Source organism: Oncorhynchus tshawytscha, linkage group LG12, assembly GCF_018296145.1.
Source record: "Oncorhynchus tshawytscha isolate Ot180627B linkage group LG12, Otsh_v2.0, whole genome shotgun sequence".
NCBI classification, from domain to species: Eukaryota; Metazoa; Chordata; class Actinopteri; order Salmoniformes; family Salmonidae; genus Oncorhynchus; species Oncorhynchus tshawytscha.
This window is the reverse complement of record NC_056440.1, coordinates 69092096-69107138: the sequence shown is the minus strand read 5'-3', so window position 1 is coordinate 69107138 and position 15043 is coordinate 69092096. Positions and strand designations below refer to the sequence as shown.

Below are 15043 nucleotides of genomic sequence, written 5' to 3'. Positions count from 1 at the left end.
GATGAGACAAGGATATCCCTACCGGCCAAACCCTCCCTAACCCGGACAATGCTGGGCCAATTGTACGTCGCCCCATGGACCTCCCGGTAGCGGCCGGCTGTGACAGAGCCTTGGCTCGAACCCAGAGTCTCTGGTGGAACAGCTAGCACTGCGATGCAGTGCCTTAGACTTTACCGTGAAATACTTGCTTACGAGCCCCTACCAAAGATGCAGAGTAAAAAAAATATTATAAAAATTCTAATAGTTTCACAAGAGGAGCTATATGCAGTATCACACACACACACACACACACACACACACACACACACACACACACACACACACACACACACACACACACACACACACACTCAGAGGCACAAACACTTAGAGACAAAACCACTAAAATACTCAAACATACACAAATACAACAGCCAATGATCAAATGTGTCACTTGTATCAAGATAAGCAGGTTGTCAGATAGACAGAAGAGAAGGACAATTATTAAAGGAGAAGACAAGAAGATGGAGCGTGAGTGGAAAGAAGAGGAAGAGAGAAACTAGCGGTTGTCTGATGTTTGGGGGACTGGGGAGAGGAGAGGAGAGCTAAGTGTTTGAAGCGCGCCTCAAAACCTGCAGCTTCACCTCGACTAGCAGCCAACACATTAAAAAGGCGACTGGGTCTCCAGCCTCATTGCATATGCATCGAGTCAGAGGCTCACGCCACAGATCATTACAACAAAGATTCCTATTAATTAGGTGGGATTAAACAGAGCCAGACGACAGGGCAGCTGGATAGAGGGGAGAGGGAACGAGAGAGAGAGCTTGTCATACTATATTATTTCTTAAGCAAACCTTTAAGTGAATCGTAAGAACACAACCAGATACTGTAGTCATGAATGAAAATGCCTTTCTACAAGAAATCCTGAGCTTGACTCGCATATAGTTCAAACGGTACAAATCACCTGTAGCCAATGTTACAGTGAGCTTCCATGGCTGAGACAGCAGGATTGGGGCAGAGACGGTGTTAGGACTAAGTCATGAGTTCATCACTATTAATCAGGCCAAAGGCTTGAAGCTGATCCTATTCTCTTCCAAAGCTTTCCCCCCATCCCTGAATCTCATTACACACCCTGTCGTAATAGAGGATAATGACCCTGCCCTTCCTTAGCACACAATGCTGATTACAAACTCACACTCACACTGCAGCACTGCCACAGACACTGGGATAACACATAGCCCAGAGACGGATTACAACTACAAGCAGAGGGATGGAGGGAGGGAGAGAAAGAGAGAGAGAGAGAGAGAGAGAGAGAGAGCAAAAGAGAGAGAGAGAGATGGGGGAGCGAGAGAGAGAGCGAAAGAGAGAGAGTAAGAGGGAGATGGGGAGAGAGAGAGAGAGAGAGAGAGAGAGAGAGGGGAGCGAAAGGGAGATTGAAAGAGAGAGAGAGAGGAAGAGGGAGATGGGGGAGCGAGAGAGAGAGAGAGAGAGAGAGAGAGAGAGAAGAGGGAGATGGGGGAGCGAGAGAGAGAGAGAGAGAGAGAGAGAGAGGGAGAGGGAGAAAGAGAGAGAGAGAAAGAGAGAGTGAGAGGAAGTCGGAGATGGGTTCGGTGGAGAGAGTGAGAGGAAGAGGGTCAATTTTCCATTGGTTGGGTCTGGTCTTCCTTCACAGATGGGGGTTCCAAGATTAATTAAATGTTGTGATTTAACCCTCCTTGTCAGTGATTGTTTGAAGAGGGAGATGGGGGAGAGAGTTATGTTCTGAGAGAGAGAGAGAGTTTTGTACCCATTTTTATTTGTTTATTTAGTATATTTGTTTTATATTATCTACCTCACTTATTTGACAAAGTTTAACACGTTCTTCTGACTTCCCTGCCACCAGCACGCAACCATGCTAATAAAGCCCCTAAAGAGAGCGATAGGAGAGATATATATACTGATTGACATTACATAGAGTATGACTGAGATTGAGAATCATACATTCAGATCACCCAACTAAACAGCACGATTTGACCACTCATGTCACACAGTGGAGGCCATCTGCTGCTGACGTGTGTGATCTCTTTCAAAATCCTTCTACCTCAGAGAGGAAGGCTGTGATTTGAGTGAACTGTCTCTGTGGATGAAGGTGCTGTGGCTTCCCACTGGTATGGTAATTAGTCAATAGGCCTTGCTGTGGTCCAGGTGCACTGCTAACCAGATACTCTGACTGACACGGCTAGCTTCTGTTGGCCATAGCCTGGCTCCTGTGAACCATAGTGTGGAGTGTGGCCCTCCTCTCAGCTCCAAGGAGGTTGGGTTACTGCCTTGGGGAGAAGTCCTCACCCTTTCACATTAGCAACTGTTCATAGTGTCACAGGTCACCCAGGGTTGCATGTTACCCTCTGAGACAGAACCTCCACTATGCACACCTGTTCCCAGGGGGAACAGGACTTCCCAACTCAATGGGGAGCGACCTCTCCTTCTCACTTCTTCTCCACAGAAACACTCGAGTCATCACAGGAACACTGTGAGATAATGTGTACTGTTATACTGGCCAACCACCAGATTGAACTGTAAAAGCAGTCCCTTTACATCAGAATATAGATGTTATGTACTGCAATCTCTAGTACAACCTGAAATGTAAAAAGCCTTGTATATTTTTTCCATAAGGGAACGTAGACCTAGAACATGTTTCAATATCCCAGGTCAGTGTTGGGGTTAGGGTCAGCCTGCAGCCCTGCCACACTCCTGCCTGAAACATGTCATTCAGTCTCGCCGGCCTATAAACATTGATTAAAATATAACAAACAAGCTTTTAGCAGCAGCCAGAACTACTCCTGGCAAGACAACACTGCTGGCTACACTGGCACAGGCAGAGGACTGTCGATGCCCAGGCAAAAAGGGGACGTTTGTGCGTGCATGCCTGTGTGTTGACATTCCCTGATGGAAGCAGCAAGTCTCTGTAACAGAGTACACTACAAAGAAGGAGATTAATATCTGACCAGCTTGAGTGCATCACTTTCTGACATGCCTCCGTGCACAGAAATTGCGTTGTGCTCGACAGGCCACTGATAAAGAACAAAAACATGTCTCGGCATGCCACTCAATGCACAATAGAAAGAGACATTAGGAATTCATTAACTGTAAGCAAATCTAATCCAGAGCTGGTTGTGCTGGCAAGGATTCAACCTGTCTGTATAGATCCCAGAAGAACAGGCTAAAACCTAACAAACACAACTATTACCTGTCCTTGTCTTGGGGACAACACAGTGTTGACTCCCTATGACCATTATTCATACTTTAGTGCATCATAGGAAGCTGGTCTGCATGTGAATCCAACCACGGTCACCTTGGATCTTCATAATGGATGCCATTTTTCTTTTTCCCTTAACACCTTATACTGACATTTTTAACTCTTGACAAGTGGTGTCTGGAAAGCTCTCCATAAATAATGCATTTACAATACCTAGTAAATAAACATTGGGCACAATCGTTAGCCCTCCTGGCCACTGAGTTTAATAGAGTTTTTACAGCTAAGGTGGCTATTCAGCTTAATGCAGTCCTCACTGCTGGGAGGACATTTCATTCATTAGCGCAGTCACAAGCACTTAGAGCACTTTAAGGACCAGTGACAGAGAGGACGGAGGAGGGGTGGGAGGGCGGTAGAGCCGATGAGTATGGCCACTGTGGCGGGTTCAGGCACGGAGCACTGAGATGGCAGCCCAGTTAGGCAAAGTTGTGGTCAACTTTTGTCTGATTGGATTTGAGGGCAGCGAACCCTGATGATGATATATGTTTAATTAATGTTTTGTTGGGGGACTGAAAGAGGCATGGGCGGCGGAAGGACACTGTCATCTTCTGTTAAGACTGCTCTCTGTCCCAGTCCACAGCTTTACCATCGCTCAGTAGCAAATATGGCCTCTGGACTAGCATAACATCACACAATTATCTAAATGACACTTTCTGACTCATTCCTCACTGAATCTAAGAGGATATACAAAGTCCAGTTTAAACAACTTCAATGTTAATGGTGTAGTAACAAGTGTCTACATTGTAATAGGTGAAACAGAGAGGATTCTCATGCCCTCTACCATTAAGGTCAGCAAGCTCAGTCTTAATCCATCATCACAATGAGATGAGATTCCTGACCAGGGACATAACAGGGAGGACTCAGTCAGAATAATGGCAGCAGATGGTGTCTAGCTCTGCTCTGAAGACTCCAGACCAGTGGAGGGACTAAAGCAGGGTGGATTAGGAGGAACAGTTGTCTCCATGATACTGTAGCTTAGATAAGTGATATATTTAGCTCATCGCTGCTTTGTCTTACATTAGCCAGGTCATTAAGGCAACAAATGGCTCTCCAACCTCCTGGTTTGCCCGTAATGGGTTAATCCTGCCCTTTCAAGATGCTCACAGAGGCTCTCTATAAACACTGACATAGATTATGAACGGTAACAACAGTTACCCGCCTGCCCTACTCACTGTACTCTGTAATATCCCTTCTGATGTGCAGCAATCACACAGTCATCTCTACTGATGGGTGTCAAGCCTCCACAAGGACACTGAATCTCTCCATTCCAGCAGTTTACAGACGACATATTGAACTTCGTGAACCTCTTGTCTTGTTCTGTGTTCTCAGAAACGAATTTCCTCCAACAAGGGAGTTTATTTAGGTGGTGTTGATGCATGGCGCATGAGGCAGGGCCAGGCTCTTTTATTAACAGGAGATTAAAACAGCTGTACTGCACGTTGAAGCACTCTCTCCTCCCTGCCCTAACATACGGCCCTGGATTACCAGCTGCACTTGACCATTTAAATTACTGCAACAACCGGCCCTCACCAGCTGGGGCTCATTACCATAACGCCCGCCTTCGCCACAAGGGCTCAGAGGAGCGCGCCCGCCGCGGAAAACAACCCCATCAGAAACCAGAGACACATGAGAGATGTCCTCTGTGCCGAGGGAAAGGTATCATCTCTGGAAAAGTCAAGGGTAGGAAACTAACGATACCATTAAGACAACAGGGGAAGAAATACTAGTTAAGACACTGTTTTTACTATTAAACACATAAAATAAAATAATGAATCTGAAGAAATGATTGTAAATCTAGTATCTAATATTGCTCAAATCTAATATCATTATTAGTAATATTAGAATTTGGATGACCTAATTAAATTAGGAAAATAAGATATTGGGATGGAGGTTGCTATCTACTGAATAATCCAGGATAGTGATAATGTACAAAGACACCAAACAAACACATTATAATAAAGAAACAACAAAAAAATTTTGAAACAAATGGACGTCTAATTTATTCGTGTGATGTAGTGCTTAAGCTAAGAGTTCCCCAGACGCTGAATGAGACACCAACGTTCACAGGGGGCCCCAAGTCTGATTGAATTCTACACTATACTACTAGTGCCGTGCTAATTAAGAAAGGGGGAAATGTTGTAGCGACTCTTTCAAACATTTGTTTTTCCTCTGTGCGTTCTTCTTACAGTCTGCAGTCTGGGGGAGAGAGTTGGGGGGTGACAGAAAGTGCTGAAGGTTCTGTGGGGTACTATACCATATAGGACTAGGGAGTGGAGGGTTACCATAGGGTGACAGAAGGTTCTGTGGGGTACTGTGAGATACCATATAGGACTAGGGAGTGGAGGGTTACCATAGGCTGACAGAAGGTTCTGTGGGGTACTGTGAGATACCATATAGGACTAGGGAGTGGAGGGTTACCATAGGGTGACAGAAGGTTCTGTGGGGTACTGTGAGATACCATATAGGACTAGGGAGTGGAGGGAGGGTGACAGAAGGTTCTGTGGGGTACTGTGAGATACCATATAGGACTAGGGAGTGGAGGTTCTGTGGGGTTACCAGTAGGGTGACAGAAGGTTCTGTGGGGTACTGTGAGATACCATATAGGACTAGGGAGTGGAGGGTTACCATAGGGTGACAGAAGGTTCTGTGGGGTACTGTGAGATACCATAAAGCACTAGGGAGTGGAGGGTTACCATAGGGTGACAGAAGGTTCTGTGGGGTACTGTGAGATACCATAAAGCACTAGAGAGTGGAGGGTTACCATAGGGTGACAGAAGGTTCTGTGGGGTACTGTGAGATACCATATAGCACTAGGGAGTGGAGGGTGACAGAAGGTTCTGTTGGGTACTGTGAGATACCATATAGGACTAGGGAGTGGAGGGTTACCATAGGGTGACATTGCTGTCTCTGCCTGGCCGGTTCCCCTCTTTCCACTGGGATTCTCTGCCTCTAACCCTATTACAGGGGCTGAGTCACTACTGGGGCTCTCTCATGCCGTCCCTGGAAGGGGTGCGTCACCTGAGTGGGTTGATTCACTGATGTGGTCATCCTGTCTGGGTTGGCACCCCCCCTTGGGTTGTGCCATGGCGGAGATCTTTGTGGGCTATACTCGGCCCTGTCTCAGGATGGTAAGTTGGTGGTTGAAGATATCCCTCTAGTGGTGTGGGGGCTGTGCTTTGGCAAAGTGGGTGGGGTTATATCCTTCCTGTTTGGCCCTGTCCGGGGTGTCCTCGGATGGGTCCACAGTGTCTCCTGACCCCTCTTGTCTCAGCCTCCAGTATTTATGCTGCAGTAGTTTATGTGTCGGGGGCTGGGGTCAGTTTGTTATATCTGGAGTAGTTCTCCTGTCCTATTCGGTGTCCTGTGTGAATCTAAGTGTGCGTTCTCTAATTCTCTCCTTCTCTCTCTCGGAGGACCTGAGCCCTAGGACCATGCCCCAGGATTACCTGACATGACGACTCCTTGCTGTCCCAGTCCACCTGGCCGTGCTGCTGCTCCAGTTTGAACTGTTCTGCCTTCTTATTATACGAACATGCTGATCATTTATGAACATTTGAACATCTTGGCCATGTTCTGTTATAATCTCCACCCGGCACAGCCAGAAGAGGACTGGCCACCCCACATATGCTCTCTCTAATTCTCTCTTTTTTTCTCTCTCTCGGAGGACCTGTGCCCTAGGACCATGCCCAAGGACTACCTGACATGATGACTCCTTGCTGTCCCCAGTCCATCTGACCGTGCTGCTGCTCCAGTTTCAACTGTTCTGCCTTATTATTATACGACCATGCTGGTCATTTATGAACATTTGAACATCTTGGCCATGTTCTGTTATAATCTCCACCCGGCACAGCCAGAAGAGGACTGGCCACCCCACATAGCCTGGTTCCTCTCTAGGTTTCTTCCTAGGTTTTGGCCTTTCTAGGGAGTTTTTCCTAGCCACCGTGCTTCTACACCTGCATTGCTTGCTGTTTGGGGTTTTAGGCTGGGTTTCTGTACAGCACTTTGAGATATCAGCTGATGTACGAAGGGCTATATAAATACATTTGATTTTTGATTTGATTTGACAGAAGGTTCTGTTGGGTACTGTGAGATGCCATATAGGACTAGGGAGTGGAGGGTTACCATAGGGTGACAGAAGGTTCTGTGGGGTACTGTGAGATACCATAAAGCACTAGGGAGTGGAGGGTGACAGAAGGTTCTGTTGGGTACTGTGAGATACCATATAGGACTAGGGAGTGGAGGGTTACCATAGGGTGACAGAAGGTTATGTGGGGTACTGTGAGATACCATAAAGCTCTAGAGTGAGTGGAGGGTTACCATAGGAGGGTGACAGAAGGTTCTGTTGGGTACTGTGAGATACCATATAGCACTAGGGAGTGGAGGGTTACCATAGGGTGACAGAAGGTTCTGTTGGGTACTGTGAGATACCATATAGGACAAGGGAGTGGAGGGTGACAGAAGGTTCTGTTGGGTACTGTGATATACCATATAGGACTAGGGAGTGGAGGGTGACAGAAGGTTCTGTTGGGTACTGTGAGATACCATATAGGACTAGGGAGTGGAGGGTTACCATAGGGTGACAGAAGGTTCTGTGGGGTACTGTGAGATACCATATAGGACTAGGGAGTGGAGGGTGACAGAAGGTTATGTTGGGTACTGTGAGATACCATATAGGACTAGGGAGTGGAGGGTGACAGAAGGTTATGTTGGGTACTGTGAGATACCATATAGGACTAGGGAGTGGAGGGTTACCATAGGGTGACAGAAGGTTCTGTTGGGTACTGTGAGATACCATATAGCACTAGGGAGTGGAGGGTTACCATAGGGTGACAGAAGGTTCTGTTGGGTACTGTGAGATACCATATAGGACTAGGGAGTGGAGGGTTACCAGAAGGGTGACAGAAGGTTCTGTTGGGTACTGTGAGATACCATAAAGCACTAGGAGTGGAGGGTTACCATAGGGTGACAGAAGGTTCTGTGGGGTACTGTGAGATACCATATAGCACTAGGGAGTGGAGGGTTACCATAGGGTGACAGAAGGTTCTGTTGGGTACTGTGAGATTCCATATAGGACTAGGGAGTGGAGGGTGACAGAAGGTTCTGTTGGGTACTGTGAGATACCATATAACACTAGGGAGTGGAGTGGAGGGTGACAGAAGGTTCTGTGGGGTACTGTGAGATACCATATAGGACTAAGGAGTGGAGGGTGACAGAAGGTTCTGTTGGGTACTGTGAGATACCATATAGGACTAGGGAGTGGAGGGTGACAGAAGGTTCTGTTGGGTACTGTAAGATACCATATAGGACTAGGGAGTGGAGGGTGACAGAAGGTTCTGTTGGGTACTGTGAGATACCATATAGGACTAGGGAGTGGAGGGTTACCATAGGGTGACAGAAGGTTCTGTTGGGTACTGTGAGATACCATATAGGACTAGGGAGTGGAGGGTGACAGAATGTTCTGTTGGGTACTGTGAGATACCATATAGGACTAGGGAGTGGAGGGTGACAGAAGGTTCTGTGGGGTACTGTGAGATACCATATAGGACTAAGGAGTGGAGGGTGACAGAAGGTTCTGTTGGGTACTGTGAGATACCATATAGGACTAGGGAGTGGAGGGTGACAGAAGGTTCTGTTGGGTACTGTAAGATACCATATAGGACTAGGGAGTGGAGGGTGACAGAAGGTTCTGTTGGGTACTGTGAGATACCATATAGGACTAGGGAGTGGAGGGTTACCATAGGGTGACAGAAGGTTCTGTTGGGTACTGTGAGATACCATATAGGACTAGGGAGTGGAGGGTGACAGAATGTTCTGTTGGGTACTGTGAGATACCATATAGGACTAGGGAGTGGAGGGTGACAGAAGGTTATGTTGGGTACTGTGAGATACCATATAGGACTAGGGAGTGGAGGGTGACAGAAGGTTCTGTTGGGTACTGTGAGATACCATATAGGACTAGGGAGTGGAGGGTTACCATAGGGTGACAGAAGGTTCTGTTGGGTACTGTGAGATACCATATAGCACTAGGGAGTGGAGGGTTACCATAGGGTGACAGAAGGTTATGTTGGGTACTGTGAGATACCATATAGGACTAGGGAGTGGAGGGTGACAGAAGGTTCTGTTGGGTACTGTGAGATACCATATAGGACTAGGAAGTGGAGGGTTACCATAGGGTGACAGAAGGTTCTGTGGGGTACTGTGAGATCCCATATAGGACTAGGGAGTGGAGGGTGACAGAAGGTTCTGTTGGGTACTGTGAGATTCCATATAGCACTAGGGAGTGGAGGTTCATAGGGTGACAGAAGGTTCTGTTGGGTACTGTGAGATACCATATAGGACTAGGGAGTGGAGGGTTACCATAGGGTGACAGAAGGTTCTGTTGGGTACTGTGAGATACCATAAAGCACTAGGGAGTGGAGGGTTACCATAGGGTGACAGAAGGTTCTGTGGGGTACTGTGAGATACCATATAGCACTAGGGAGTGGAGGGTTACCATAGGGTGACAGAAGGTTCTGTTGGGTACTGTGAGATACCATATAGGACTAGGGGGGTGGAGGGTGACAGAAGGTTCTGTTGGGTACTGTGAGATACCATATAACACTAGGGAGTGGAGGGTGACAGAAGGTTCTGTGGGGTACTGTGAGATACCATATAGGACTAAGGAGTGGAGGGTGACAGAAGGTTCTGTTGGGTACTGTGAGATACCATATAGGACTAGTGGAGTGGAGGGTGACAGAAGGTTCTGTTGGGTACTGTAAGATACCATATAGGACTAGGGAGTGGAGGGTGACAGAAGGTTCTGTTGGGTACTGTGAGATACCATATAGGACTAGGGAGTGGAGGGTTACCATAGGGTGACAGAAGGTTCTGTTGGGTACTGTGAGATACCATATAGGACTAGGGAGTGGAGGGTGACAGAAGGTTCTGTTGGGTACTGTGAGATACCATATAGGACTAGGGAGTGGAGGGTGACAGAAGGTTCTGTTGGGTACTGTGAGATACCATATAGGACTAGGGAGTGGAGGGTGACAGAAGGTTCTGTTGGGTACTGTGAGATACCATATAGGACTAGGGAGTGGAGGGTTACCATAGGGTGACAGAAGGTTCTGTGGGGTACTGTGAGATACCATATAGGACTAGGGAGTGGAGGGTTACCATAGGGTGACAGAAGGTTCTGTGGGGTACTGTGAGATACCATATAGGACTAGGGAGTGGAGGGTTACCATAGGGTGACAGAAGGTTCTGTTGGGTACTGTGAGATACCATATAGGACTAGGGAGTGGAGGGTTACCATAGGGTGACAGAAGGTTCTATTGGGTACTGTGAGATACCATATAGGACTAGGGAGTGGATGGTTACCATAGGGTGACAGAAGGTTCTGTTGGGTACTGTGAGATACCATATAGGACTAGGGAGTGGAGGGTGACAGAAGGTTCTGTTGGGTACTGTGAGATACCATATAAGGTCTAGGGAGTGGTTACCATAGGGTGACAGAAGGTTCTGTGGGGTACTGTGAGATACCATATAGGACTAAGGAGTGGGTTACCAGGGTGACAGAAGGTTCTGTTGGGTACTGTGAGATACCATATAGGACTAGGGAGTGGAGGGTGACAGAAGGTTCTGTTGGGTACTGTGAGATACCATATAGGACTAGGGAGTGGAGGGTGACAGAAGGTTCTGTTGGGTACTGTGAGATACCATATAGGACTAGGGAGTGGGGGTTACCATAGGGTGACAGAAGGTTATGTTGGGTACTGTGAGATACCATATAGGACTAGGGAGTGGAGGGTGACAGAAGGTTCTATTAAGTGCATTTGATATGTGACGAAATTAGGAGAATTAGGTACTCTATGGTACAGTAAACTGAATGAATTCAATTGGCACATGTATACCTGTTAATAGCCAGGACTCATTTTGTCTGTAGGTGTAGTTGACTTTGACTGATGAATGCGTCCCTTAGTGAAGAGCTTTCTGTGTTGAAGAATATAAAGGTAATGTTCCTGGCATCGGGTCAGTGGCATGTGTTTTACGGCCTGACAGTTTGCCTTGGCAGTGGGGGGAGACCACACTTAAGCTGAGGTGTAGTGCCACCCACTCTTTGTCTCTGTGGAAAGGGTTCAGAACAAACTGGAAACACAGTCACGTCAGTCCTCCCTGCCTCTGTCTGTGTATGTCTGGGTGTGTGTGTGTGTGTGTGTGTGCGTGTGTGTGTGTGCGTGTGTGTGTGTGTGTGTGTGTGTGTTTAATTAAAAGAGAGAGTGAGTGGGAAAGAAACAACTAAAACGATAGAGAAAGAGAGAGGGAGGGAGAGGAAACGTTTGAAGCCATTTGAAAAAAGAAGCATTCATACACACACATATGTACGCATACACACAGGTACTTAGTGTCCTACCATCTTGCTCTGACTTTGTCATCTCCTCCAGCTTCTTCTGCTTCAGTGTGTCCACCACGTCGGCCAGGCTTCCTTTGCGGCGCTCCGGAGTTCCGAACGCAGATCCGCTCAGCAGGTCGCCGCGCTCCCGGGCCCCCTCCTCAGGCTTGTGTGGGGAGGTTGAGTTATTCCGGAAGGAGTACAGGGAACATACTTTATTGCTGTCAGATTCCTGTAAGAAAACAGCAGTTGGGAGGGGATGGGGAAAGAGAAAGGGGGTTGGATTTAATCATTAGTATTTCCCTTTGTTTTCTCTGTCTCTGGGTTTTATCGGCTGTTGACAGTTGATGTAGTCAAATGCAATGATTGCTAGTTCTTTGGTGGCCCAGGGCGATTTGGCCATATCAAATGACTCCTCTCTGGCTTTCATACAACAACAGCTCCTATCAAATGATATCTGGCAAGTGAAAATAGTGTAGTGAAATGATGAGGGACACTTTCAGAGGGCATAGCCATAATGTGTGTGTGTGTGTATGTGTGTGTGCGTGCGTGTGTGTGTGTGCTCAGGCACTACTTTACCTCTGGAGAATCTACACAGAGAAACCTCCTAACTATAATTTCTCAAATTGCATTTGAGTGTACATTTGTGTTGGGGTGAGTGCTGTGTAATTTGTTCATTTTTGAGCGGAGGCCTATTCTCAGCTGAGTGCTGCGGGCCATCATAAATCTGTGTCCTGTCTCAGGTTGTTGTTGTTTTTGTGTCCCACCTGTGTGTGGTTTAGTATTTAACTAAGGGTCCTGTCTGAGACTGATGGCTGGGTGCTCTCTGTACACGGAAAAGGAGCAGGAAGAGAATGAGAGAGAGAGAGAGAGAGTGAGAGAGAGAGAGAGAGAGAGAGAGAGAGAGAGAACTTGGGTCATGGCTTCTCAGACACAAGGCTGTTTTAATTATAGCTTGCAGAGAGTGAGGAGACAACAGGTAATTCTGCTGTCAAGAGTTGAACCCTTTTACCTCTGTGTATTCTCACATCTGCTCTGTGTGTCATGCATAACACTGCCTGATCTGACATTTAACAACAAAACAACACAATACCTTCAACACACACATAAAGGAGGAAGCCATTCTACTGAAGGACACACAGATAACGGTGAAAGTGAACAACCCAAGAAGAAAGGAACATCAAGAAGGTAGAATGTTGAGAAGTGGGTGGGATCTGCTGATATTCCCAAAGAACATGGAGTGATGTACAGTACACTGGGCATTCCTGTTGCAATCATTTATCCAAGCTTAATATCCTCAGACAGGCAGAGGAGTCAGAGAGGTGGTTCGGTTCAGTACCAGGGCCCGGGGTGGAGCGGCAAGGTCTACACCCAGCACAGGGCGGGCAGGATGGGGGTGATTATGCAGGGGTGGCTGTGGCTGTGCCAGGGCCAGTGGAGGGTGCTTGTGGGGAGTGGAGCGGTGCTGGGTTAATCAGCTGGCGCAGGTTCAGGGCACAGCCCACACAGACGCATGGCACAGCAGTGGAGTCAGGTAATCAGCAAAGGCAACACTTTCAGCCTTCTCGCCGTCTGCCTCTCTCCCCCCTCTCTCTCTCTCTCTCTCTGTCAATCCCTCCTTCTCCCCTCTCACACTCCCTCTCCCATGTGCCATCTGTACCAAGTCAACTTGAGCTGACGGGATCTCGACACTTCACTTTTCCAACTTCAATGTTTACAATTTAATGGTAAAAAGTCATTGTCATGCAGGGCCAAGGCCATGGCAATCCACAGCCAACTGTGATGTGACAATGGTGGGGAAAACAAATAGCTTTGAGGTACATTTGTGATTGTCTTTCTATAACTAACCTCCAGACTTGTCATTGCACCATGTTCTAGTCCTCCTTCCTTGACCTCATGTCGCTCCTCAGTACAAAACCACAGCCTGACACCACCATCCATCTGATAGATTCTACTCAGACTAGAAGCTCCATTAACTGGCAGTGTTCAGGTTTACAACCCTTCAGTTCCTGCTGTATTTTATGTTCAACGCAGAACAATCAACCAGAACAAGATCCTTTTACATATTGTTATTACATATGTAATATATTGGCTGGTATTGCTCAAGTTAAAAAGGCAGCAAAAACTAGTTTTTTATATCTGGATAAAATAATAATAATTGAAGTAATGATAAACTGAAAAGGATTTGACATTATGCAAACTAAATGCAAGCATTTCCTCCCTCAGATCCAAAATTAATAGAATGAACTTTCATACGGATCCTTTCATTCTATCAAGAGGCTGTCGAGTGATTGCAGTGAGTAACAGGAGACAATGCACAAAACATTCTTTCAAATGCTATTCTAATTACCTTCATCACTAACGGCCCTGTGATCCAATTAGAGCCTGTCAGAAGAGCGGACCACCTGAGCAATCTCCTGACGGTCATTTACATACTGGATGGCAAGAACAGTGTCTCCAGACCGCCCAGCATCCTTGGAAAACAAGTCGGGACAAAGGGGCTGGGACAGGGCTGTGGGTGGGACGTGGGTGGGCCGGAGGAGTGGGGGGCAGCGACTCTCTCCCAGCAGCCACTGCAGTGTGGAGCGGTGGCCCCTGGAAGGCTACTTCAGAGCCCCTCTGGGTCTCTTTACTGCAGGCCCGTCTGTCACAAACAGCCACCTGCCTCCCCGGCTACAGCCCACAAGTGCCTCTGCTCTTCACTCCTCCGCACACATCAAAGCAGCTCCACAGATTGTCTGGGGCCTGCTGCAGATGTACACAACAACACATATTGTGGAAGATGTTTCTTTGATGACAAATAGAATGCAGCCTGAAGAAGAAGCGTTGCAACATTCCGTTCTGTCTTAATTTATCAGACTGTGGTATTGCATTTTTATTGGGATGCTGTGTAGTGTAATACACGTTTTACTGTTGATGTCACTGAGCCTGTTCAGGCTAATAATAATTATAGTTGATTATATTTGGTTTGGTGCTGCCTATCTGAGGGTCCCAGGGTCCCTACGGCTTCACAGTATTAGAGACAGTACCCATGGCTGGGAGGAGGAGGGAGGGGCTGGGCATGTGAAGAGTTCCCTTTTACAAGCACAGAACAATGGGTGGCTGTTGAGCCTGTATCTTGGCCCCAGTGCATCCTGGTCCAGAGAGAGCCTCTAGTGAGGGAGTCAGGCGGCCTTGGGGGCTGAGGGGCCCGGGCAGGCCCTCTAGAACAGATACCCTCTCAGAGACTTTGTTCCACTGTCGTATTGTCTTGCTATTTATAGTTTCATCAAATCTGTGTGTGACGTTAAAATGCAACTCAATACGTTGTTGTCCTCTTCTTTTAGAGTGGGGAGGATCTCAAGACACTCGTGAGAGCTTAGACTTCAAAGACAAGTGCTTGGCAGAACGCATGGTCTTAA

At 47.2% G+C, this 15043-nt stretch overlaps 1 protein-coding gene across 1 annotated transcript in view; it reads right to left on the bottom strand.

Moving 5' to 3' along the window:
* The window catches only part of LOC112249281 (transcription factor SOX-6), a gene marked incomplete at its 3' end in the record, with an annotated part of 43183 nt that overhangs the window by 19097 nt on the left and 9043 nt on the right, over window positions 1-15043 (bottom strand). Inside the window, 1 exon segment of the mRNA XM_042330995.1 lies at window positions 11664-11874. Within this exon segment, the coding sequence (XP_042186929.1) occupies window positions 11664-11874 (211 nt within the window).